The following is a 24,125-nucleotide window of genomic DNA, read 5'->3' as shown; positions in this document are numbered from 1 at the left end:
GAAGATATCACGAAAGCCAGTGGCCTGTCAGTTGCGTGCTGATACCTCACTCGGCATCCCAGAAGAACCCAGAGCATTTTGTCACCCCTTAATAAGAAGTTTGTCTTGTGCTGTCAGTCTTTTGAGAATGTAAGAACGTGACTGCTTTTGTTTTCTGTGTTCACAGGCACTGAAGTTAACCAGGCAACCCAAAGTACCCGTGAAAGTATAATGATGGAGATGGAGACGGCCGGTGTCACAGTGAATGTATATATGTACTATACTGTACACACAGATGATTGAGACAACTGGGTATTTGTGAATGTTGCAACAGTGCATATTTTATTTTTATATATACATATATATATATAAAAAAAAGATACCCTTTAAGTGCCTTACAATGCATTTTTGGCAAAAGCATTGATTCCAGAAGCCGGTTTGTTGGCTACTGCAAAAGCTTTGTACAGTATTTTGAAGTCCTTTAGTTTTTATTTTTCTAATGGAATGAAATGAAGAGGTCATGAATAACAGCTGTGTTTTTTCCATTGCCCCTGCTTTGAAGCCAGGGCGCACCAGCTGTAAGTAGCCAAAATGACCAGTAGCCTATCCCACTGCTGGCTTAGCCTGGAGAAGAGCTTTCTGAAGGGTTTTTTCAAGGCTGACTTGAATTTCTGTGTGATTCTGTTACACTCCCTAGTCATATGACTGTGACATGCCTTTTTCTTTTGAGTTTGTGTATACTCAGCATGGGGCCATCCATTGGATAGAAGCTGAGAAGCATGAATTATTTGCATTTGTTGACACAGTTGTCTAGACATTCCTTCAAAGTTAATGGTTTCTCAAGAAAATTCTTTCAATTCCATTGTATGATATTGTGCCATTGTATATCTTAAATGCCTCATAAGCTTCTTCAAAGAACTGATCTGGTGCTTGGGTTATGAGTGAAGTATTTGTGTTTGCAGCTAGGAGATTTTTTTTTTTTTTTTTTATAATTTACCCCTAAAGAACGCAAATTTTTCTTTTTCTTTTTTTCCTTCCCTTGGTGCAATGCACAGGGATCTGCAGTGACAGAATTTAGGATGCTAATATTGAAGCAGAGTCTCTATTGTAGTAAGCTGAGCTTTGTTTTCTTCTTTGCTGCGTTGTTAATGAACAATAGCTTGTGAGGACAAGAGTTGACAATTATTTTTTTTTCTAAATAGAAGGATCCTTACTGTAACAGGAACAGGATCGTAGCTAATTTGACAATCCATCACAAATTTTTCAAGAATAAAATGTTACTTTATTAAAAAAGCTGCGTAAATCGCATACTAAATATCACTTCTAAGAGGAAAATTGAAGAGAAAGGAACGTAGGCATGTATTTTAAGCACCTGGCCAGCTCTGCATCTTGTCTGGGAGATTAAGATTTCAGAAGACTGTCTACACTGGGCTCTGAGGGGTACCCATCTGCAAAAACTGTGCTGGCAATTGTACGTTACAACATTAAAAGGAAGGGAAGAAATAGGTCAAACGGAGATCGATGTGAGTGCAGAAGTGTCACGTGTGTCAGGGTTAACATCGCAGTTAATGGTGCAGCTGAGCAGATCTTGAGCAGATGTAGCTCTGATAAGGCTGTAGACATTTGCACAAGCGGAAGGTCTTTTTTATTAGGATAGGTACATTAAATACATACCTTTTTTCCTTAGTGGAAAAAGAAATGGTTGATCTATCTACTGTTTTATCCAGCCTGTCACTCCTGTGCACAGCAGGAAAGCAATCGGACACCCATCCTGGGTGCTTTACCTGATGGTCAGTTAGTGCAAGATTCTGTTACCATTTCTCTGAGAAACTGTTAGGAGCCGGCAGCGTCACCTTCATTCAAAATTGTTGTCAGCAATAAGGAAACCACATAATGAAGGTATGTGATGTGGTCACAAGCTGATTTCTTTTCATTCCTTGGACAGGAGTCAAACTCTGCCCTCTGTCCACTCACAGCATCCTCCAGGGCTGTTCTCTCTTCTCTGTAGCCAGAGATACAAAGGGCAGCGAGCTCACAGCTGTGATCATTGAATCTCTTGATGGCATAGTCTGATCCACCAACAGGCCAACCTGGGTGCTTAACTGGAGAGAGTAACATGCATGTTCTTGGGCCATTTCTTTAACATGCTAATCAGAAATTGGCTCTTTGAGCACTAAAATTCCCTTGTCTGTGCTTGCAGCAGAGTCCAGACTCAGGATGGCTTCTTTTTATTCTATTTCTATCAACCCAAACTTCCAGAATATGTAAGGAATTAAGCATCAGTGTCTCCTTCTGTTAATTTTGAATGGCAAAACAACATTTCCAGCAAGTGATAGTCTTGTTATTGTTTTAATCTGAAGGAAAGGTTCAAGCATATGATGAGCACGGTTGTGTTGATGCTAAGTAGAACACTGCAGCTACCCTTACTGAGCTACCTCTGTACTGAGTCTCCTATCTTCAGTACAACCAACAACTTGCTTGGATTCCACTGAGAACATCCTTTTTTTCCTGTCACCGTTGATTGCTTGGGGCAGCATAATATTGTGTGTCAGCATTGGAGATGTTCGTCTAAAGGGAACACAAAGCAAAACTGCAGTGTGCTTTTAAAAACCATACTTCATGAAACTTAGTTATGCATATCAATCCTGTTTTGTTTAAAGTCTGTTGTTTGTTTTAAGTCTTTTTGTTATGCTTAATGCCCTTAATAAACAGGATGGTTCTGAATTTCATTTGGCTGACAGGAAAACAAGATCACTCATCCTTTGGATCAACTTCTTACTCATTACCTACTTCTTGTTCTTTTACAAGTTTTTAAAATTTTTTGCTTGTCCTTCTTTTAAAAAAAAATCTGAGCTGTTTAAAAATATTTAATGAACTAAACTTGGAGAAATAAGGAATACTGCAAATTACAATCAAATGGAAGTTAATTCATTGAATACAACAATGCTTCAGTAGAGGTGTAAAGTAGTTTCATTTTTTAGCCTTAGATTTAACTGAGAGTTGGTGATTAATGTAGTCAGGCAAAACTGATAGAAAGTGAGAACTCTGTATATTAAACATTAGGATTTTCTTAATCATAGATGTTTCTTAGCTTCCACATATCTATAATCCCATTTAATTATATCAGAGGGAAAAAAACCCACCAAGACAATAAAGCGATACTTCAGAGTTCACAGGGAGTCTTTGTAAGTTGTGTTGAGTCTCTCAAAAATGTTATTTCCCCTTTTTTGCAGTACTTGAGAAGCTTATGATGGTGCCAGTAAGGTCCAAGAAAATAATTTTATGTATTTAAAAATGCAGATCTTTATTTTGTGGTTGCATTTTTTTCTCGTGTAACTTCTAGCTGGTGTGAATGGGTTGTGGAACACAAGGACTGCAGTCTCAGCAGGAGCTGGGCAGTTGTGCTTGTTCACAGACCAAAGAGGAGTAATCCGCTAATTTGGTTTTACTGTAGTCCTCTCAATTACTCTGGCAGTCAGGGAGAGAGCAGCTTTTAGTTTTGTGTACGGTTTTCTGTGAAAATACCTTGCCAGCAGGAGGTTAGAAGTTAAGATGAAATATTGTCTGTCTGCAAGCACATTTATCTATGTGTGTGTACGTATGTGCATAAGATATGAGCAGTTACACGTGTAGAAATGCTAGGAAGGACCAAGCCTCTCGTATACGTTTTTTGCAGGTCTTTATATGGAGAAAGAGCTACTTTTTTATGTTATTCTGACATTAAAAATGAAATTACAGTCACTGAATTGTGTTTTGCATTGAGTCGTGATCTTATACAGAGCCTTTATAGCAGACTATTGCAGCATTGTATTTGTAAACTGTAGATTATTTTACACTTAAGTAGATGTTGATGCATTTGGGAATTGCAACGCAGTCAGAGCTAAATGACGGTTTCTCCATTTTGTTATAATCCAAAAGCATTTGTATTACTATTATTATTATGAAGTGCCAGAAACACATACCATCCTTTTCAAACACGTTAAGTAGATGGGAGACTGAATTCTGCCCTGGGCTACACGTGTGTATCTCCAGTGAAAAGGCTGTTAAGCTGTGGAGCACTTTCCCAAAGGAATCTGTTTGAAAAGCTCTGCAGTTGTTCTAACAACACTCCATGATAATGTAGCATCTGAAGAGAGCAAATGAAGAGTATACTATGCTTCATTTCAGATGGCTGGCCCTTTCTGGCATGTAAGAACCAAATCTCTCTTGCCCCTGTTTCCAGTGGTAGCCCCTGTCTCTCAGACTAGAATTACAACACCTGTTTGGAGCAGTGTCTGAAGAAAATTGTCTCTTTGCAGTTTGCTTTTGTGAACCATATATCACTTGTGGTTGTTAGATTGTGAGCTCTTGTAAGGAGGCATTTTGAATTCAGTTATTTGAAGCTTATGTGCACAGTTCCTCTACCATTCTCATTCAACAGAGAACACCCAGCAGGATGGTAACTAATCATGAGTAGGGGTGCTCTAGATTGGAGGGACCAGAAAATCAAATGCCAGGAAAAATACAGTTCTGAGATACTGGTACAAGCAAGCTTGCTTCATGCTGGAATCTAGAGCTGCAGCAGAGGTAACAAAATCAGCCTCTGAATTGTTCTCTTGCTGGAAAAGCAGAGAGTGAGATCTTCAGTGAGAAGTGAAATTAAATTTCCTAGTGATTAAAAGGATAAGAGAGATGTGTTGGAAACAATTGGTGCCAATGAGGCCTCTCAGCTGCTCCCCTAAGCAAATTGCCGTCTCGGTGGAATATCAGCTTCTCAGTCCATCAAATTGCAGTAATCAAGCGTGGAGCTGATGGGAGCATGAGTCACCACTTAATTTTCTCATCAGTGGAGGCCAAATTTTCAAAATATCTTCAGATGCATTTCTGCAGAGATTTGTAGCCAGTGACCTATAGAGCGACAAAGAAATGAGCAGTCACTGCTCTTGAATTGCAGTGCTCTCTGCCGCCTGCCTTACTGAGCACAGTTTGGGCAGAGAAAGCAGGTAGACTGGTGTCCTGCAGGAAAGTACTCCGCTGAGTTGATCCCATCACTGGCATTTGCAAAGTTAAGCACTTTTCTTAGGTCTCAGTATTTTTCCTGAAGCTGGGGCTCGGATCACCTGAGGAAAAAAATACAAAGAAGATCAGTGCAAGCTTTTACTGAAAAGGGGAATAATGAAGAACTACAGAGCTCCTAGAATAACATGTTAATTGTTAGTGTACCTGGTAGGTCCAGACCAGCTCTGGCTCTGTGTTGCTCGCCCAGACTGAATGCAGGCATGAGACTAGGAACCGGCTGCGATCCCTGCTCAGCGAGGCAGCCAATCCTTCAACGCTGCAGCATGCAGAAGAGGCCATCTGTCTCCTGATGATCCTGTGCGGGTGTGTGTTGTCCACTCCTTACTTGTGTTCAGAGTTGCCACTTGACATAAGCATTTTCCATGTAATGAACAAGAAAAAGCCCTCTCTGGAGCGTCCCGTGTGGGTGGGTACCGTCAAGTATGACTGTAATAAAACCAAAGGTTTGCTGATGTTCCTCTCCGTAAGAGAAAAATTACTATTCACTTATGAAATGGTTCCAAATTCTAAGAGAAATCAGGTCTCTTAAGAGGAGAGGGAAAAAAAAAAGAAAAAAAAGAAAAAAAAAAGGGTTGCCTTGAAGGAAAGATGATTTCATTGATGCGATTAAGAAAATTATGGAGGTCATGTGAGATCTGGCCTTTTGCCAGAGGAATTGCGGAAAATAAAATTTGAGAGTCCTGTGACAATAATTGGGTATGAAATTCTATTGACAAAAGCTTTTTACAATTCTGTGCTCTATTTCTTAGCATCAGAACAGTAGTCCTTCCCGATCAGTGTCCTTTGTCTGCTGCACAGCTCATGCTTGAGAAGTTAAAAAATTGTATCCCATTTTTTGGTGTCTTCTCTATGCAGTTCCGCCAGTTTTCACCTGGAACATTTGATGAAATCTGCTATAAAATGTCTTTTTTTCCCCCCTATCTTCAACCTGACACATGCTTCACTGGGACTCGAGCCTCCCTGTGTGCGCTGCCAGCTCTCACGTGGGCCCATAGCTCACTGTTGTGGCTGTCAGTTGAGGATCAAAGGATTCTCGAGGAAGTGAAGCTGGAGTCAGGATAACACCTTTGAAAGAGCGGAATCTTAACTGTCCTTAGCCATCCAGTGCAAAGCAGCGCTGCTGCACAATGAAGAGCATTTGAGTCGGGATCAGCAGCCCTGAGCCAATGTTGCACCCGCTGTTGGTGCCAATGGCAGCCTGTGAAACATATTGAGCAATAATTGTGTGATATCTTTTGCCAAGATCTTCAGCAAGTTCTTGCTTGCTATGTTCTGCAGTATTGCTTTAAATAAGGTTCTTCCATATTCCCAATGTTTTTCTGTATTAAAATTGCATCTTTTTTCTTTTCAGTGAGATATTTTATTATAGTTCTTTTTCAGAGCAACTGAACAACAAACTGTGATTCCAATGAGTGGTGCAGGAAGATGCGTGCACGGCATTTGGCTCGTCCTTCTACTCTGCCTTTCCTTCCCCAAATGCACATACAGCCCTCTAAAAGAGTTGTCTGAAGTGCCCTTTAGTGCGCTGATGTTCACATCTCTGTTTAGGTCCAATTCCTTGGTAAATAAAATACATCCCAGGGGCACAGAAGTGTACTAAAAATAAAGCTGTGACACAGTTTCAGGCAGCTAATATGATAACTCCGTTTGATGCAGCTCACGGAGTGTTAATGTGGGGAGCCCCGTCTTTCCAGCTCAGCCTGCTGTGAGCACCAGGCACAGCTCTCCTCACCCGACTCAAATCCCACAGCCCATTAACGGAGAGCGGGAGCAGAGCCTCCCCAGCGTGCCTGTATTTGTGCCTCGGCTGCTTACAAATTCCTCTCTTTCTGGTCCCTCCAAATGAAAAAAAGGATTGCTGGGTTGAGAAGTGTGAGTTTCTGTGAGTTGGGAACAGAGTAAAAGTGCTGCAGCCTGTGGGGTCTGGTAATTCCTCTGGTAACATGGCTAACGCAGGGCCTGTCTAATTGTAAAGGCAGTAAGGAGCTGCATAATGTTACATGCAATCACAGAACGTGTGCCCAAATCTCATCTAAAGTGTCTTTCAGGGCAGTGTCCAAAACAGTAAAATCTTACGGTTTGGGGGGGCAGATTTTTAGGTAGCTGGTTTTTTTTGTTTATTTTAGTTTTTAAGTAAGGTGCGTATTACACATGGAAAAAATGCTCTCCCTGTGTAACAGTGTTTGCATTGAATTATTTTCTGTGTTCTGTGGTTTAAGATCTCACGTGTATTTAATAGGTTGCTTTGCTGGTCTGGCTATTCATTTTCCACAGCCGTCTCCCTGCTAATTCACCCCATTTGCATTTTTAGCTTTGGTTTATACATAAATGTGCTCTGGTGTGCAGCAAGCAGTACTTTTCTATGTGTGAAAATTAAATTTGGTGAGAAATTTCAATTCGATTTCCAGCATTAGTGAAAACAATCCCAACTATATGGTTTCTTAAGACGGCATAACAGTATTGTTGGAAGAGCTGCTGCTTGGAGCTCATTTGCAGCTTTTTCAGAAGCCCAAATTTTGGAGTACACTGTCTCAGTAACAAAATGTTTGCTCTGAACAAAATCCCAGAAGCACAATATGTTAGCAGAGGGAAAGGAGCATTTAGAGCCTAAGTTCAGCTGGAGTCTTTTGTAAGTTCTGACCAAAGAAAGACAAAAGAGATCCTTTTTAAGAGCCGCTGCCAGCTCCTGGTTCCAGCTATGCTGAGGAAGGTAAGTAATGTTCTTTTGATTAACAGTCAAGCCTTGAGTGGTTTTCATTTAAAAAAGACTTAATTAAGCTTTTTTCTTGTTCCGTTTTGAACGGACTTCCCTCTGAAGAAAACTTCCCATGACTTTTTGGCCTACGTTAAGTTCACACTGACAAAAGAGATGGGAATTAATAATAATTTGCTTCCAGACAGAAGTAATGGGCTTTGCCGGATAAATCGTGCAGATGACCACGTGTGCCGTTCTGTTCGTCCCTTCTGTGTGGTTTTGCTTAGGAACTAGGACAGTTATGCTATCAGAAGTCGAATCGGGACGCTGAGCTGATGGATGGGGACTGATGGTCGTCCTGGGGCTGCAGTACAGGAAATTACGAAGGGAGTTTCAGCGTGCACTCTTTGTTTACAGAAACTAATTTCTTCCTTCCACTTCTTGTTCTCTCTGCGTTATTTTAAGGGGGATTCTGCAGCTGAACCTCTCATGCAGACTGGAAGGAGCTGATGAGCGCTAGCCAGCACATCGGCCCTTTCCCGATCCCCGTGTTACAGAGCGAAGCTCGGTGCTGGGAGCAGCCCGCACCGCCCGGCGTTGCTGAGCGGCTCCGTTTCCCGCGTCCCCGCTTTGCTTCGCGCTGCCTCGGTCCCGCCGCGCGCACAGCGCCTCTCCCAGCAGCGTCCCGCCGGGCTGCGGAGCTGCAGGAGCAACGCTGCCCTCTGGCGGCGCCGCGAGGCCGTGCAGGCCGGGCCCTGCGGCGGGGCGGGAGCGGGACCGCGCCTCGGGCCTTGAGCGGGCACCGCGTGTCCCTCAGCCGCCGCGGGTGGGCTGGCGTAAGGAAGTTTCGCGCTGTGCGTTGCAATAAGTTCCTAAACATCGGCAGAAAGAAGGCGTGCGGCTGGGTAAGATACGCTCTGCGTGTACTTTTCTGTGTGGAAAAGGGTCTGGCGGCTTGGGGCACCGCTCGGCTGGACGAGAGGCAGCAGCGTGCACAGGTGTTCTGCAAGGCCGCCGCAGCTGGCAGCAGGGGGGTGATCGGCTCTGGTGAGGCCGCACCTCGAGTGCCGCGTCCATTTTGGGCCCCTCAACGTGAGAGACATTGAGGTTCTGCAGCGCCTCCGGAGAAGGGCAGCAGAGCTGTGAGGGGTGTGGAGCACAAGGCTGGTGAGGAGGGCTGAGGGAAGCTGATGGGGTTGTTCAGTCTGGAGAAGAGGAAGCTCGGTGGGGGACCTCATTGCCCTCAGCAGTGACCTGAGGTGCTGAGGTGGGGCTCGGCCTCTTCTCCTGCTTTATACTGATTGGGTGAGAGGAAATGGCCTTAAGTTGCCGATTCAGAGGTTCAGCTTGGATATTAGGAAACATTTCTTATCCGAAAGGGTGGTCAAGCATTGGCACAGGCTGCCCGGGGAGGCGGTGGAGTCACCGTCCCTGCGGGTGCGCAAGAAGTGCGTGGATGTGGCACTGAAGGACGTGGTTAGCAGGCATGGTGGGGATGGGTTGGTGGCTGGACTTCATAATCTTAGAGATCTTTTCCAACCGTTATGATTCTGTTGTCCTTTAATTCTTTCAGTTCGTTAGGGTTCATCTCTCATTCGGATACGAGCACCTAGTTTCACGTTTGTTTCGGGTGACAGAAAAGCTGTGACTTGTCTTTATTCAGAGTGGATCCAATGTCTGAATGTAGCAAAAGTCAAATAGGCTTCTGCATGTTTGTTACGTTAGGTGTGGTTAGGAGTTAGGGTGAGACCGGGGCCCTGCTGGTGAGGTGCTAGAGGTGGTAACATGGTATCAGTGTGAAAACCTGCAAAAGCATTGGTCTAGGTCGCTTTTATCTCTGTCGGAAATAAATAGGAAACATTTCAGGTGGTAATCACCATTTTATTTTAGTTTCTTTCTAATTTGGGAAGGCATAAACAAGAAGCTTTCGTAAAACAGTTTATAAAAGGCTAGAAATTAACTTGTGAGCGTCTTTTGTTCCTTTAGTGCTCTGGACACCTTTGACTTGCAGCCAACTGCATCTAGGTAAAGGCTGTGAGGAAAAAGCCTGCTCCTCACTTGGCCAATAGCTGGAGAGTTGTGGCAGAGTTCCCACATGCAGCACTGCCCACTTACCTGGCCAGGGTTGTGAGAGAAACGTGCTTTGCATTCCCACAGGGGAGTTTCTCTTGCTCATGGTTACTGGAACTTTAACTCTTCCCATCAAGTTCCAGCATGGAGGGTTGATCTGCTTCATGTCTGCTGCTAGCACGGAGGACCACACTTATCTGACATGTAGTGTTTGTGTGACATTAAGCACTGGGAATTACTGGTGACATTTTACTTGACTGGGTTAAATACTTCTCCACTTTGGGCCATGTGTTTGCATAATGTAGATCAGCGAGTCACATCTTCTGTCTTTCCCTCTATACCAACAGCATAATGTCCTTGGTACCTGGACATCACTTCCTAATGTACATCAGCACACTGATATACAGCGAGTCTGATCTTTGACTTGCCTTTGAAATAGCAACACATTTTCTGAACAGCAAATTATTCTTTGACATTAGAAGGTGGCAATCTGTAATGGATATTGCAATCTGAAGATTCAGAGACTAGCTGTGATCTTTGTCCTTAGCCCAGTAAGCTGGAGTCTCTTTTCCCTCCTGCACATTATTTGATTGTAGTACATAACCTTGGGATGTGCTAATAATCATTAGTCAGAGCTGGTACATCCGTTGAGGACCTGCCCTGCTAAGAGAAGGAGACGTTCCCTAGAACAGCAGTAAATCAGCAAAACATGCACTTAAATATACAGTAAAATGTGGTGTGAGACATGATCCTTCATACATCATATAACAAAATGCCTTACTGGGAGAGTCACGCTAATGAGAGACATGCTAATGAGAGAAGAGTGCTTCTGCAATGAGACGTGAAGGGGGGAAAATGGATCTGTGGTGAGAGGGAGGCTAAGGAGAGGCTACAGATAAGTGCACGGTCCCAGGGTGGTTGCGACCCCCAAATCCTGCCGGATAGCTGATGGGAAGGTGCTTCGTTTCCCTGCTGTACACAGTGTGGTGCCTTGGGGGAAACTGCAAGGAAAGGGGAGGGAAAAGGTAGGAAGGAGGCACTGCAGAGCTGCCCAGACCTGCTGGCTTTCATTCTCAGCCTTGAGACTGTGGCAGAGGCAGTGGAGAGGCTCTGGCTTATCAGGAGGAATGAAAGGGCTGCTCTGCTGTTCACCTGCTGAGCGGGTCAGGTCATTACTTTGCTGTTGGTTTTGGCTGGCAAACAGTTGTCTTTCTGCAGCTGAACACTGCAGGAATCGTTTTAGCATCTCCTCTTCACAGGCATTTTTCATGGCTAGTTTACGAAACAATGCGTACATTGGCACAGTAAGGAGCTGGCTGAGGCACAGGTAGGTCAGCAGGGGTGAGGGAGAGGACCGAACCTCACTCCTCAGCAGGGCGGCCCACACGGCCTCTCCAGTGCTCAGTTTGTTGCAGGGCCTTGGTGAGCGTTTCAGTCTGGCGCAGCTGCTTTGCCTCTCTTGGTTTGTGTTGTCTCCAGTAGCTGCAGAAACTATGCCAAAGATCTGGCCGTGCCGTCGTGACAGATCCCCGTGCTGCCCAGGATCTCGTCCAGCTCTGCTCTGAGAGGAGTGCTGAGAACAAAGCTGGCTGGGGTTTGCCCCATTCTGCACATCCTGGGCAACCGCTCCAGCTGGCGTTAGGTTACACGTGTGGGGCAGGGATGTGATCCTGGCCTTCAGAAATGGATGGAAATGCTCCTCGTGATCTCAGCGGTGAAAGCTTCCAGCTTTGGACTTCTCCTGTGAGTCTTGTCACACATTTTGAAGCAGGCAAAATCAGTGCGTGTTTGACATTTGCTTGATAGTGACAATTCAACCAATATGGGAGATGTCCACGATGATTTAACCGAGCTTTGGGCCAAATGCTTTGCTTAATGTAACCCCTCTGCCTTACATTTAATGCCACTGATAGAGCAGAGGGCTGCCATCCTCTGTGAACTGGAGTTGGGTTAGGAATCTTTTAATAAGGCATCTGCAGCATAGTATGAGGAAGCATCAGCTCCCAGTCAGAGGGGACACACTTATGAAAGGCAAAACCAAGCTGTTGTTGATACCGTGGAAAAGCAGATAGAATTGGTGATGGAAGTAGACATTCGGCACCCAGGATTGATGATGTGAGGGCAGTGGGTTTTTCTTTATATGGAGGGGGGGAAAGTAGCAATCACAGTGACGTGAGATGTAAAATGAGCATGCAGGTAAAGGAGTGATAAACGAGCATTTCCGTGCAGTAGTTAGTTGTTTCTAAATTATGGCTGTTTTTTTTTTTTAAGTTAGGAACCTCAAGCATCATAGCGTCAAAAATTGCAGCCAGTGGAGTTTGCACTGCCAAAGCTGTACCTGACGCCTGTTTGATTGGTGGGAGGCAGACATAGATGGGTGTGAATTAGGGATAGGTGGGAGCTCCTTTTGGTACCTTCTGCCAGCAGTTCAGGCACCAAGCACTTGGCTGAGGGATGGCAGCCTCACGTGGGTGCAGACTGCTCCAGGCCGACCTGCATGGAGGAACTAAGATCCCCCACGTTTGTGACCAACACAGTCATCCACCCTGCAAGGGAAGTTCTTGCCCTTCTCGCTCTAATTCCTCCTGGAATGGTTTGTGTCTTTTCTTTTTGTGCTCTGTCATTTTTTCTTCTAAATCTACAAACATGAGCACAGATTAATTTCAATAAAAGGCAGGTCACTTAAGAACGTGGGGCACTTGAATGATTTGCCTCTTAATGAATTAATCAGTGCTTGGGTTTTTAACAGCATTAAGAAGAGAGAAAACCCCGATCCTTCTTGTCATGGCAACGACAATAAACGAAGCATCATGCAGAAGGCAAGAGAGAAACACAAGCACTTTCGGTCTCAGCCAAGTCCACAAAGTAGCAGCACTCATTACTAATTCAGAGGAGAGAGTCCCTTGGAGCTCACCATTACTGTTTTTACTACTAATAATACCAGAGCTGCATGAATCTAACAGAAGGTAGAGTTTGGCAGAAGGCAAGAGTACCACTGAAGTGCTCCTCTCCTGATCAGATGTCTTCTTTCACACCAGAGCCTTTGTTTTCTGCAGCCAGCCTGGCAAGAACAGTACTGGGCAATGGGGAAAGTGCTGGGGAGAGGAGAGGGGCATTTTTCAAGCTGTGCCAGTCTGATAAGATTAAAGCTGGAGAGAGGGTGGAAAAGGACATAGGTATTTGTAATTTATTCATAAACAATTATGCCATCACGAGAAGTTTTCTGAAATAATATGTGATAGTTCTTTAAATATTTCAGAGTTTGTTGACCTATTTTCTCAGTTAATTAGGAATTTTGGGGCTGCATTAACAATGAATTAAATGCGGTCTACTTGAGTCACTAGAAGGTTCAGCTACACTGAGTTAGGGAAGCATTCTTTCTTTCGTTCTATAAGGGACATAAAAGGGGAACTCCATTGCATGCATCTGGACCTGTGCTTAAAACCTATAGACTTCCTAGTAGGTGATGTTTTAGCTCCACTTACTGACTAGGAAAACTTTGAGTCCCTTGAGTCCTGAAGCAAATTTTCAGTTACAGCACCCCAAACCCTGGCCACCCTGCAGTGGAAGGGCCCTGGTGCAGCTGCTCTTCTCAGCAAATGCAATGGTTAAAACTGCCTCATTTCTGCAGTCTGCATTTGTGAGTACACTTATTTTTTTTACTTGTTTATTTTATTAATTGACAGAAAATTGGCTGTGTGGACTGCAAGGTTTCATGTCACCAGTCTCTGTACAGTAGTGTGGCCAGAAATAAACTCTGAGTGTGGAAGACTCTTTTAGCAAAGGGCATGCTATGCTACTCACACTGCAGGAAGCTGAACGGAATAGCATCTCATGTATCCACTGAAGTCATGGCAATGTAAGGGAGGAGGTGAGAGCGGGGCTTTCTCTGATTATGAAGCATGGAGATGGCCAGCTGGCTGGGGATAACTGCAGAGCCCTGCTGCCAGAGCAGGGAGTTGCCTGGTGTCCCCATCACCAGGAAGGAAGTGGGATCCTGTTCCACGTGCAGGTGTGCGCTTAGCTTGGCGGGATGGGAGCATTGTGGCCTGTGGAATAAGTTGCAGCAGCACCAGAGTTAAAGTCTGTTCTGCACGCACCTGCTCGGAAGACAACGTGAGCCCCTTCGCCATAGGAAAGGATAGCAGAGAGGGGAATCACTGCTTTCTGAAAGGCTCTTAAGTTTACAGCTCAGGAGGATCATCGTCAGAACTATTTCTTGCTCTTTCGAAGTTTCAGTAAAACAAACCTTTGCCCTTGCTTTCATCACCTTCCCTTCTTAGAATGCATCAAGGTTCTTCTTGTTTTCTAAGGGCTGTTTTTGTGGCCTCCTGCTGAAAACCATGCAGTTGGAGGAGAGTTTGCACAAAGTCAGAGCACAAGGATGCTGTTAACTTACCAGGCAGCCTTTGCCGGGGACCTCCAAAGTGACCTGGGAAGGGTGTTTCTCAGTGTGTGTTTCCACACTGGACTGTCAACTGGCCTGACTCAAAGTAAAAGACAAAGTAATTGTTGGCTGTCAGGCTTAAACAAGCTTCTTCATCAGGTGCAAATGGATACGAAAGGTTTTATTCCATTTGCACCTGATGAGGAGGCATGTTTCTTCCCCAAAAACTGGTTTCTACCACCTTGTGTTTCTTTCCCTTAGATCAATTCAGCAATCTGTGGATCGATGTTCTGTCCTTGTCACTTAATGCTTTTTATTTTCCCGTTGAAACTTTGAATCTACTGGCAAGTATTTTGTCATCTGAAGCATAGCAAGTGCACAGACCTGAACCTGTAAGCTTCTAAATGAGAATGGGGGTTTAAACCAAGGGTTTCTAGCTCCTGGAAAGGAAAGGGGATTTTAACTCTAGAAGCTTTTTCAGAGATAAAAGAGGAGACAACAGCACAGTGCAGAGGAAGAATTTCAGAGTTTTTGCTACAGCCTTAAAGCAACAGAGGAAGAGTAATGGTTGCAGTGACAGTTAATGAGCAGATGTACAATATCAATTGTGGTAGGTGTAACATGCAGAACAGTCGTTACTTTAGTTCTCTTAGCTCGGATATTTGGGCTAACACATCTAGCTGAGCCAGCTGCATCGAGTTTGTACACCTGTCTGTCTGCCTATAGGCAGCAAGGACACTACTGCTTTCTAGAGGCTGTGTTACGTGTATCTCAGCCGTCTGCATCTACGGGGTGGCTGGCTCACCCCCGTGGCACTATTGTGCGTACTGCCCATGTTTACGTTAGTCTCCTCGTCCCGCTGCTTGACGGGCCGATCCAGTTGTACTCAGCTTGAACCAGCACGAAGCTGTTCTCGCGGATCTTGCGGAAGTGCATCATCTCCCCGCTTTCCTTCACAGCGATGACGTTGTTGCCTGGCTCGCTGAAGGACACTTCTGTCCTCTTGTGGCAGTACCGGGCACAGACGTAGCGCAGGCCAGCCGCCGCGGCCAGCCCCAGCACCGCCGTGCAGACGAGGAGGATGCCAAGTTGGGCCGCTATCAGACGTGTCCCTCTGTGAGAGCCGTCCCCCCTCCCTGGGACAGCGGGTCTGGGACCTGCTCTGGTCACCCACGGCAGCGTGTGCCCACCCACCTCCTCACTGACCTCCTCCTCGCCCTCCTCTGGCCGCTGGGATGGTTTGCTTTCTGCCATTTGCCTCCAAGCCGATGACAAATTGCTGACGGTGTCCTCATTGCCAAACCAGGCTGTTGTCACGGCAGCTTCACTCAGGTGAGCGCCTATGTGTAGGGCAGACCAAGAGGCTGCTGCAGGCAGGGAAGTTTCCAGGGCGGCCCCGTTCTCAGTACTTGCCTTTGAAAGCAAAAACGTGACAAGAAATCCAGTGAGGGAATAGAAAGGAGGTTGATTAGGCTCTCATCCGCTGCTGACTTCACTCTGTCATTCAGCTCTGTTTCTGATTAAAGTGTCCCTCAGCCTTAGAATAACCCTATTTCACCCTCTGGTTACTCAGTAGCATTTGGGATATGAGCTAGATTCAGCACTGCTCTGTCTGTATCACAGTTGTTGGGGGAGATGAGACAGTTGGTGCCGTGGGGCAAGGGGGAGCGTGTGAAGGAGCAGAGAGGAAGGAGCAGCGGGTCGCTCACTGCTTTGCACAAGTCTGTGACTCTCACTGTTGCTGTGGTATTTTGCACAGTCATTGCTATAACAGAAGAACCTCTTAATGAACAGTTCCTGCCTTTAGTGGTGCCAGTGTCGTTCTGAATGGATGGATTTGGGATGGATGGGATATGGGAAGATATGAGATGGGAATGGATGGGATATCTTCCCAGCCATGATTTGTCTTTAAGTTCACACTGGGTCCACTGAAATTCAGCATAGCCCTTCAAAGGCTGTGGGTCAAACTTGGAACAGAAGGACCCAGAAGGCCATTTTGGCATCAGCATTTTTGGACCAGTCACATAAAACCCACAGTTTCTCCCTAGGGTCTGTCTTGTCTTCTCAGTCTCCACAGCCCGTTTGAAATCTTCTCATTGTTGTTTAGCCACACGTGATAGCTCACATTACTGTTCTTGCTTGCTCCTGTGCTTTTCTAGGGGCTCTCCTTAGTGCCAAGCACTTTATTTTATCAGTCACAAAATGACAGCCAGGTCTGCAGTCCAGGTTTTTCTGCAGATACCATCCAAGACTAACTGTGAAACAATCCTACAATTTAGGAGGCCCCCACAGAATTTTTCTATTCCCACTGTGCACCTGAGGCCCAATCCAAACCCTGAGAAATGTACTGGAGTCTTTTCTTTGGCTTCGCTGAGATTTGGATCTGACCCTTAGTGGCTGGCTACTTTCCAGCCTGTCCAGCCCAGCAGGCTCTTTCACACATCAGTTAATTACACCAGAGAAAATCTCACCCTCTGCTTTCACTAGTGAATTTGAAAGCTTGCTGGAAAGACAGTGTGACAGGACCACAAAGCTGCGGTAGGAACCCTGGCAAGCTGTGAACAAAAGTAGGGGGGAGTCACAGAGCATCCTTTGCAGAGGTTGAGACAATGTCCAAAGAAAGAAAGATGCTAGTGAAAGATAGGTAGTAGGTTAAAAAAAATTCTGTAACTGAACTGCGAACTGTAGCTGACTGGCAAGGTTAATATTGCGTGTGTGTGGCTTGCTGGACCTCATCGTGTAATCACATGTAGGGATACATTGCAGGATTTGGGGCATTGCTGTAGAAAGAGAACTTGCTCTGCCTCACCTTTTTTCTCCTCTCTGTACTGCTTCTGTCCTTTCTTGCTTAATTTTTCAGTATTTTTATTTCATTACGCTCTCTGGTCTTGTCTTGCACGATCAGGCTTCCTTTCCATTAGTTCCCATCTTCAGCCATTTCCTCTCTTCTCCCTACTGCTATGCCAGATGCTCACATTACATGTCTCTCCTTAATTTGTTCTATGCCCTTTCTAAATATGTTTTGTTATCTGTTGAATGGGCCCTTCCTCTTTTGTTTTCACCTCTCTTCCTGATGTGTGCTTGTGTGAGCACATGAGAGACCTTGTTTTCTTTGTATGCATGTCAGCGCTCAGAGAAATACAAAGGTGCCATAGAAGCTCTATATGTTTATGTTTGATATACAGAGCAGGCTTTCAGTGACACCACAAGGAGGTGGTGACTTCAAGGAGCTTTGGGCAGAGAGAGATGCCAACTCCTGATGGGGAAATGGACTAATATTGGATGCCACTCCAAGAAGTAAAATTAGGAAGTAAAGCTCAGCTCTGTAAAAAAAGCAAAGAAACAGGCTTCCTATTTCTTCCCTCTTCTAGGATGCTGAGGAGGATATGGTGTTATTGTGTCCACGGAGTGGTGTGGATCTGCCCTCCAAAAGCACACAGCATCCTTGGCCTGCACCAGAATGGATAAGTGTTTCACCAAAGTGAATGTAAAGAGCAGTACCGGTCAGGCACATCTAGAAAGGAGCGTCTCATCCTTCCACTGGAATAAAATGCATATTTCCAGCCCAGTAACATCCAGCAGCATGAAGCTGTGGCTGCATACAGAAAAAATTACTTTGGGTTGTTTTTGCAGTGGAACTCTTAGCAACCCAGGCATCAGGAAAGAAGAAAAGAGAAGAGAGAGATAAAAACCAATTCTCAGTTAAGGTTAAAAACAACAACAAGAACAACCAACTCAATAACCTCAAAGTAATTTTAGTCACTCATGAGACATGCACTTGCTTCTTGGTGCTGTGAAGCAGCAGAGAGGTTTTATCCTCATCTTCTGTAAGAATTTACACCAGCTTCTAGCAGTTGGTGTTTTTGGAGAAAACAAAAATGAATCCTCCCCATCCTCAGTGCTTACCTGCTCATCTTTACACGTCACACACAGGTGTGGGGTGGTAGTGCTGGCGCTACTTTGTGCTCTGAAACAGAAGAGACAGAATTAATATGCGTTACCTGCCATTTCAGAACACAGAACTCCTGAGTTCTACAGTATGCATGATTTGTGAAGAGTGCCACTTGCTGGAGCAGCCTTGTGGTACATACAGTCAGCACAGACCATGTAGGCCATGCGTTCCATAACGTCTGATCATTTAGTCATAGCCTCATCATTTACACCCACAGTGTAATACATTGCATTAAAGATCCTGTGGCCTTTCATGAGCAGACCTCCTCAAGGCAACGTTTCATAATTGCTTTAAATCCTTTCTTCCTTTTCCCTGCAGGTGGAGAAATAGCTCTGTTAAGCTCGCCATTTCTTTGGATATTTGCACACGCTTGTAGAATAATATTGCAGTAATCAACTCTGGTCAATAGCTTTTATCACATTTTTCAATCACCTGGCTGGGCAGCTCTGCTGGGCTGATCAGCGCAAGGCCTGCGCTCTGACTGTCTCACTGCCACCGTCTGTCACTAAAGGATTATTTTTCAAAAATTCAGCAAGCAAGCATCCTCCCACCTGCCCCCGCAGCCACACACACCTTACAAACACCCTTATTTATCCGCAGTAAAACCAGCATTGATTTCCTTCCCCTGGACTGCTGGAGAAGCAGCTGTTCCCACTACCTGGCTATCACGTGGTGCAGTACCTGCCAGAGAGGCTCTGCTTGGAGGCGTAGTCCTGGAAGAGGAAGCTTTGCAGATCATCGGCCAGGCCTGGCTCTTGGAAGGCAAGCGATGGCTCCAGCCTTGAGCTGCTCGTGGGGCTGCTCCCTCCACTCCTGCTGGAGGCACCCCTCAAGGTTTGGGACAACAGCGTTGGCTCTGTGGTGGGCTGCGTATCTGAGTGGACAGCAATGCTTGAACCCTGTGCTGGTGTTGGATGGATGCCGGTCAGGCTGACCAGAGCTGGGCTGGTGTACTGGAGAGAGCTGGGGATGGCAGTAGAAGAGCCAGAGCCTAGCAAGACAGAGAGACAAAGAGACAGAGAGAGCAAAAAGCAAGAGAGGAGCAGAAGTCGACTTCCTTAGCTTTGTTTCTTTCAAATGGCACTTGGTGCTAGCATTTACCAGTAAGGATCACAGCAGTGATTTTATTTTTAAGGCGCTTGGTTTTAAGTAGGAACCCAGACAGGGAGTAAAGAAGCAAAGCCTGCTGCCTGATGGCGTTAGGGTAAAATAATTAAAGCTCAGACTTGATGCTATGCCATAAAGGCTGAGAAACAGATCTGACTGAAACGTAAGTAAATTCTTTGAGCCTTTTACAAACTAGAGGCAGCATAAATACAAACAACTACATGCCTGAAGGGTAGCAGTCACATTTAGAGACAAAAGTATGACCGGAGTATGTGGGCAGCTTTGCCAACTGCATTTGCCTGTCTTTAGGACCTAGGATTTTAGGTGAAATATATGTGGGGATTTTCAGCAGCGTTTTCGGGTTTTCATTCAAATTGTAGGATCCGGCAGCAGTGTTTATCCTGTTGGTACCCTCCTTGGTCTGACTGTTACCTAGGATGCCCGTTTGTGCCTTTTCATCAGGGAGTTCATCATGGCCATCGCTGATCTCGCCAGCAGCTGAAAAAGTTAAATGAGCCTCTTTAGCTCGTTTATCTTTTCTGTCTTGAACGGTTACAAGGAATAAGCCGTAAAAACACCCAGCTGGAAACTGTCAGCAACAAACCACGTACCTTTGCTTGCTGTGCCAGCTACGTGGGGGCCTGCAGGTTCCTGCGTGGGTGCAGGTGCTGCAGGGCCGGCCTTCCTGCTGCCTCCAGCAGATGTGTCGTTGTGCCCTCGCTGAGCCACGGTGGCCGATTCGATCCTTGCCCAGTAAACAAAGTATGACTGGACTACAGAGATGCTGTTAAAAGATAATTATGCAGGAATTTACTCTCTCAGAGTTATTAATAAAAGATCAGAATGCTCAGCTAATCAGAAGGAGTGCTTTAATCCAAAGGCAGGGTGAAAATATTTTAAAGGATTAGCCCGTCACACGTTTTCATATTACAAATAAAAGATACCAGGTCCCACATGAAAGATAGTGAGTGAAGGATCACTCATAATTACAATCAGTCAAAAATGTGTGGGAGCTGAAAAGAAGAAAAAAAAGCCATTATATTCACCGTGTTGGTAGAAATACATTTGGAAAACTTTGAATAGCTCTGCGTATAATCTTCCGTAGGCAGGGAGACAACAGAGGTATTTACTAATTAAAACAGGTCAGTGTAACTTGTACAAACAGCAAAATAGGTAGAAAAAGCCACAGGCAGTTTCTTCTGAGCCCTTCAATATTTGCACCTGCCTCACACTCTGCTTTTCATCAGGTGCCAACCTTTAGGCACGTCCCCAAGCATGGGGAAGCTTCGTCCTGGGGGAGGATTTCAGCTCACATCATTCAGATGCCTGTGAAGATGAGATAAAGGGGGAACGACCTTGCCTTTCGTGTGCTGAATGGTTCTTGTGAGACACTTTTAAATGGAACAAGTACCTTTCTCGGATGTTGTAACACAAGTTATGAAACGTGGATTTACAACGCGGCTGGGGATCACCTTTACAACGCGTGCTGTTTGCTTTCTGCGTTAAATCTGCCCAAAGTTTATGGCAAGGCTTACTGATTTATAAGTAATTTGGGGGCGGGAGGGGTGGGAATCCGTGAGCAGAAGCAGCAGCAGACGTGGGAGACGAGGAGAAGACAGGGAGGAGGGAGCAGTCGGAGTTGCTTCTGGAGACATGGCCCGTGGCTGGTGGCACGGCACGGCCTTGGGGAGAGAAGGGAAGGGCTGTGGGGCTGGCTTGGAGGGCAGCAGCTGCAGGGTGCAGGGGGGTTCAGAGTGGGCGGCTAGGAACGGGCATGGCAGCATTTGAGCTATTTTTATCTGTTTGCTTTTCACATGTTTTTAATAGTGTTTCCCAGTCTGTAACAGCGGGCAAAATGGAAATGCTGAGCAGAAATATTTTTGTTTCAATTACTTTGTGTTGAATCACGATGAGATGTGCGAGCCACAGCACTCAGCAGGAGGCTTGCGTTTAGGGGAGCAGCCAGGGATCTGGCCAAGGAGCTTCTAAGCAATTTTGTAAAGTCAAAACCATTTAATCTATTCCAAAATGAAAAAATCCCTGTGCTCCCTCTAAGGCAGCCAGTTAGATTTACGTATTTATTTGTTTTTAATTACGGATCAGAACCAAAACACTTGGACTTTGGTGCAAATCAGTGATGTAAGGTTTTGACCCAGTGCTCCCCACCTAGTCCTCCTGGAAATAACTCTCTTTACCTTTAACATGAAAAACAAACAAACAGTAAGCTAAAAAAAAAAAAAATTCAACACAGCAATGACACGTGACATTGTCCTGTAGGCAGGGAAGCCCTACAGGGTGCGTTATTTAGAAAAGCAGGCAGACTGATCACGGTTCTCTCCTTAGGCCTTAATGTTTCTGTTTCCTAACTGCTTAGGCTGTCATCTCCCAGTGCATTTATTCTGAGAAAACAGTGTAAGTAAAAAAAAGCAGTACCCAGCAGATACAGACGGGGATTTATATACCAGCTGGGATGCTGTTGCAGGATTTCATAAGGGTTTAGCTCTATAGGATTCAAGAGACTTCACACCACCGTGCTAGGAAAGTACAATGGAAAAATGCAACCAAATTTGTGAAAGCTGAAAGATGAGAAATACTGAAAGTGCAAGGACAGCAACACTGTCAGGGACAGTGTTCTTGCAAACGTGTTCTTACAAAACGTGTTCTTACAAAAATCTGATGTCTCCAATGGGTTGATCCGGTGCTTTCCATACAAAGGACAGGTTTCTCTTCAGGGACTTGTCCGAGTGGGTGACAGTATCACCGTCTTCAAAGCAAGACAGCAGCTTGGAGCCAGGAGGAATGAAGACAAATGTGCCAGCAGTTTCATCGTTAGACACTTTGCGAGCTTGAAGCAAAAAGCCCATGAAATCCCGGCTGCTCCTCACTGTCACTGCAAGACAAAACATGGGACACGAAGGGATTTGTGTTGCAGTTCTCAGGTGAACTTTTTGTGATGGAATTTCCATTGGCGCTTGTGAAATTAAAAGAAAACCTTGTCACAAAAAAAAACCAAAACCACAGCATCCTACAACCTTTGCCCTTACAATCTGTGTTGGATGTGCTGGATACGGGGTGCCAGACTATCGCTTTGTAGTATGAAATTGCACAGGCAGTTTGTTTGAGTCTTCTTCCTCCTAGATTGTAATGCTAACCACGTTGCACTAGGCAGTATGCAGCCACCTTTAAGGAGAGATTTGGGTACCACACTGCACACACACAGATGATTGCATGCTGCCCTTGAAGGAGAGTTATTTTGGATGGGGATGGAAAGGGAAATTGGCTGGGCTGGAGGATGGTGCCTCTCAGCTCTGTCTGCAGCCTAAGCAATCAGCCCTCGTGCCCTGAGGAGAGCCCATCGCTCACAGGGTGACAGCAGAGGGGGTGGCTCGCCCTCCGCAGGCGCCTCTCACGTGCCACTGCATGGGGGTTCTGTACGGGTGAGAGGCAGCTGAGATAAATCCCACCCAAAGCACCCAAACCCGCCAGCTGTCTCTGATGTGTAGCACGGTGGGGATCTGGGGCCAGGCACCACCTGAGAAAGCTTGAGGCAAAGCACTGCAGAGACAGGATCTCTCTGTGACTACATTCATTTTCTAGTGATGAGATATGGCATAATGCACCTGGAGCTGTGCCGTGAGGATGGTGTCCCTCTTCCCATCCCTCTCTAAGATTAATGCCATCACTCACAATTAGATAGTGTGGATTTTTCAGATTCACGAATGTTTCTTAAATAATTGCTCCTCCGAGTCAGGAGCACGGAGCAGAAAGCTGCTCTGCTCAGTACACTGGGTTTCGAGTCACAAACGGATATAATTTGAAAGACTGCCTGCGAAACTGCCACCAGCAGAGACTAATAACTGCTTTAGGGATTTCTGTGGGACTGGGCCGAGACAGAGCCAGCAGCTGTCCTCACCTGGGACTTTGTCTCCCGGGACGTAGAAGGACACGTTGGTGTGGACAGTAACGTAGTTGTTGGTGGGGCTGTGCAGCTGAGCCCGCAGGTGCCTGGGCATCATGTCAGCACAGGCAGAGGGGCCGGCGCCGTGCGAGAAGGCAGATGTGGACGAGACCAGGCAGAGCACGGTGCTCACACAGGCAGCCACCGCCAGGCAGGCCTTCTGCCTCTCCTCCATGATGCGTGGGGACGTGGCCGGTGCACCCACTCCAGAACGGTGTCCGTCACTCCCAGTCAGCTGAGCAACCTTTCCCACAGCCTCTAAAAGAAGAGGAATAAATGGTCCCCATGGCACGTGGATCCTTTTTGGGAATCCACAGGTTTCCACATTTGGACGTTCATGGTTGAGGTTGGGAAGGAAAAGACGCTGCCAGAGGACATGTTTCTAGTGAAATCATCCGAAGGGGTGAATGTCTGGCAGAGACTTGCTCCAGTAATTCATATTTAGCAGGAGGATAAGGCCCTGTGTGGGCATGCTGATGACTCAGCTCAACTCCTTCTACCCTTGCTGAACTCCACAAGTTCTGTGCTTGGCGCTCTGTGCTGCTGGTTATCACCCAGGCTGGGTGCCTGGCAAAACACACATCTCCAGATTAGACAGGGTATTTTCTCATTCCGGTTTTGAAAATACCCTTTTGAAAATGAGGATGAAGAGTGAGCACATTTCATTTATTGCCTACTGTCCGGCTTTTAATGTAGCTCTTCCTAATCTTTTCAACGTGCAGCTTTTCCTGGCTTAGATTTTGTTATGTTCAGTCAATAAATAGATGTAAAGACATGAAAGAGAATCAGAGATCCAGTGCAAACCTCCATTTACATCACTTTCAAACTTGCCGGCTGATTAAAACCTCTCACACAAAACACCTCGTGCCCAGCCTGAAGCCAGGAGCAGAAGGATGCAGTTCAACCTTCTGCAGCAGGG

General features: G+C 45.7%; 3 protein-coding genes across 3 annotated transcripts in view; 2 read left to right on the top strand and 1 right to left on the bottom strand.

Annotated features, from left to right (window-relative positions):
• Positions 1-3,124, top strand: part of SLC10A7 (solute carrier family 10 member 7) — a 148,001-nt gene extending 144,877 nt beyond the window's left edge. The window contains exon 12 of the mRNA XM_048942662.1: positions 167-3,124. Coding sequence (XP_048798619.1) covers positions 167-211 — 45 coding nt within the window. The 3' untranslated portion in view covers positions 212-3,124. The remainder of the gene's footprint in view (positions 1-166) is intronic.
• A 5,408-nt stretch (positions 3,125-8,532) lies between these two features.
• ZNF827 (zinc finger protein 827) overlaps positions 8,533-24,125 on the top strand; it is a 184,227-nt gene continuing 168,634 nt past the window's right edge. Inside the window, exon 1 of the mRNA XM_048942613.1 lies at positions 8,533-8,637. The gene's annotated coding sequence lies outside the window, so the exon portion shown is untranslated. The remainder of the gene's footprint in view (positions 8,638-24,125) is intronic.
• On the bottom strand, positions 9,641-23,381 carry REELD1 (reeler domain containing 1). The gene is made up of 7 exons (XM_048941977.1): positions 23,162-23,381; positions 21,916-22,138; positions 19,860-20,032; positions 19,681-19,746; positions 18,823-19,132; positions 18,096-18,156; positions 9,641-15,602 (listed from the first exon to the last, which is right to left on the bottom strand). The coding sequence occupies exons 1-7, from the start codon at positions 23,379-23,381 to the stop codon at positions 15,027-15,029; spliced, it is 1,629 nt and encodes a 542-aa protein (XP_048797934.1). The 3' UTR covers positions 9,641-15,026.

The sequence above is a fragment of the Lagopus muta genome, chromosome 4 (genome assembly GCF_023343835.1).
Source record: "Lagopus muta isolate bLagMut1 chromosome 4, bLagMut1 primary, whole genome shotgun sequence".
In the NCBI taxonomy this organism is placed as follows: Eukaryota; Metazoa; Chordata; class Aves; order Galliformes; family Phasianidae; genus Lagopus; species Lagopus muta.
Note: the sequence above shows the minus strand (reverse complement) of the source record. Positions and strands in the feature narration are given on the sequence as shown.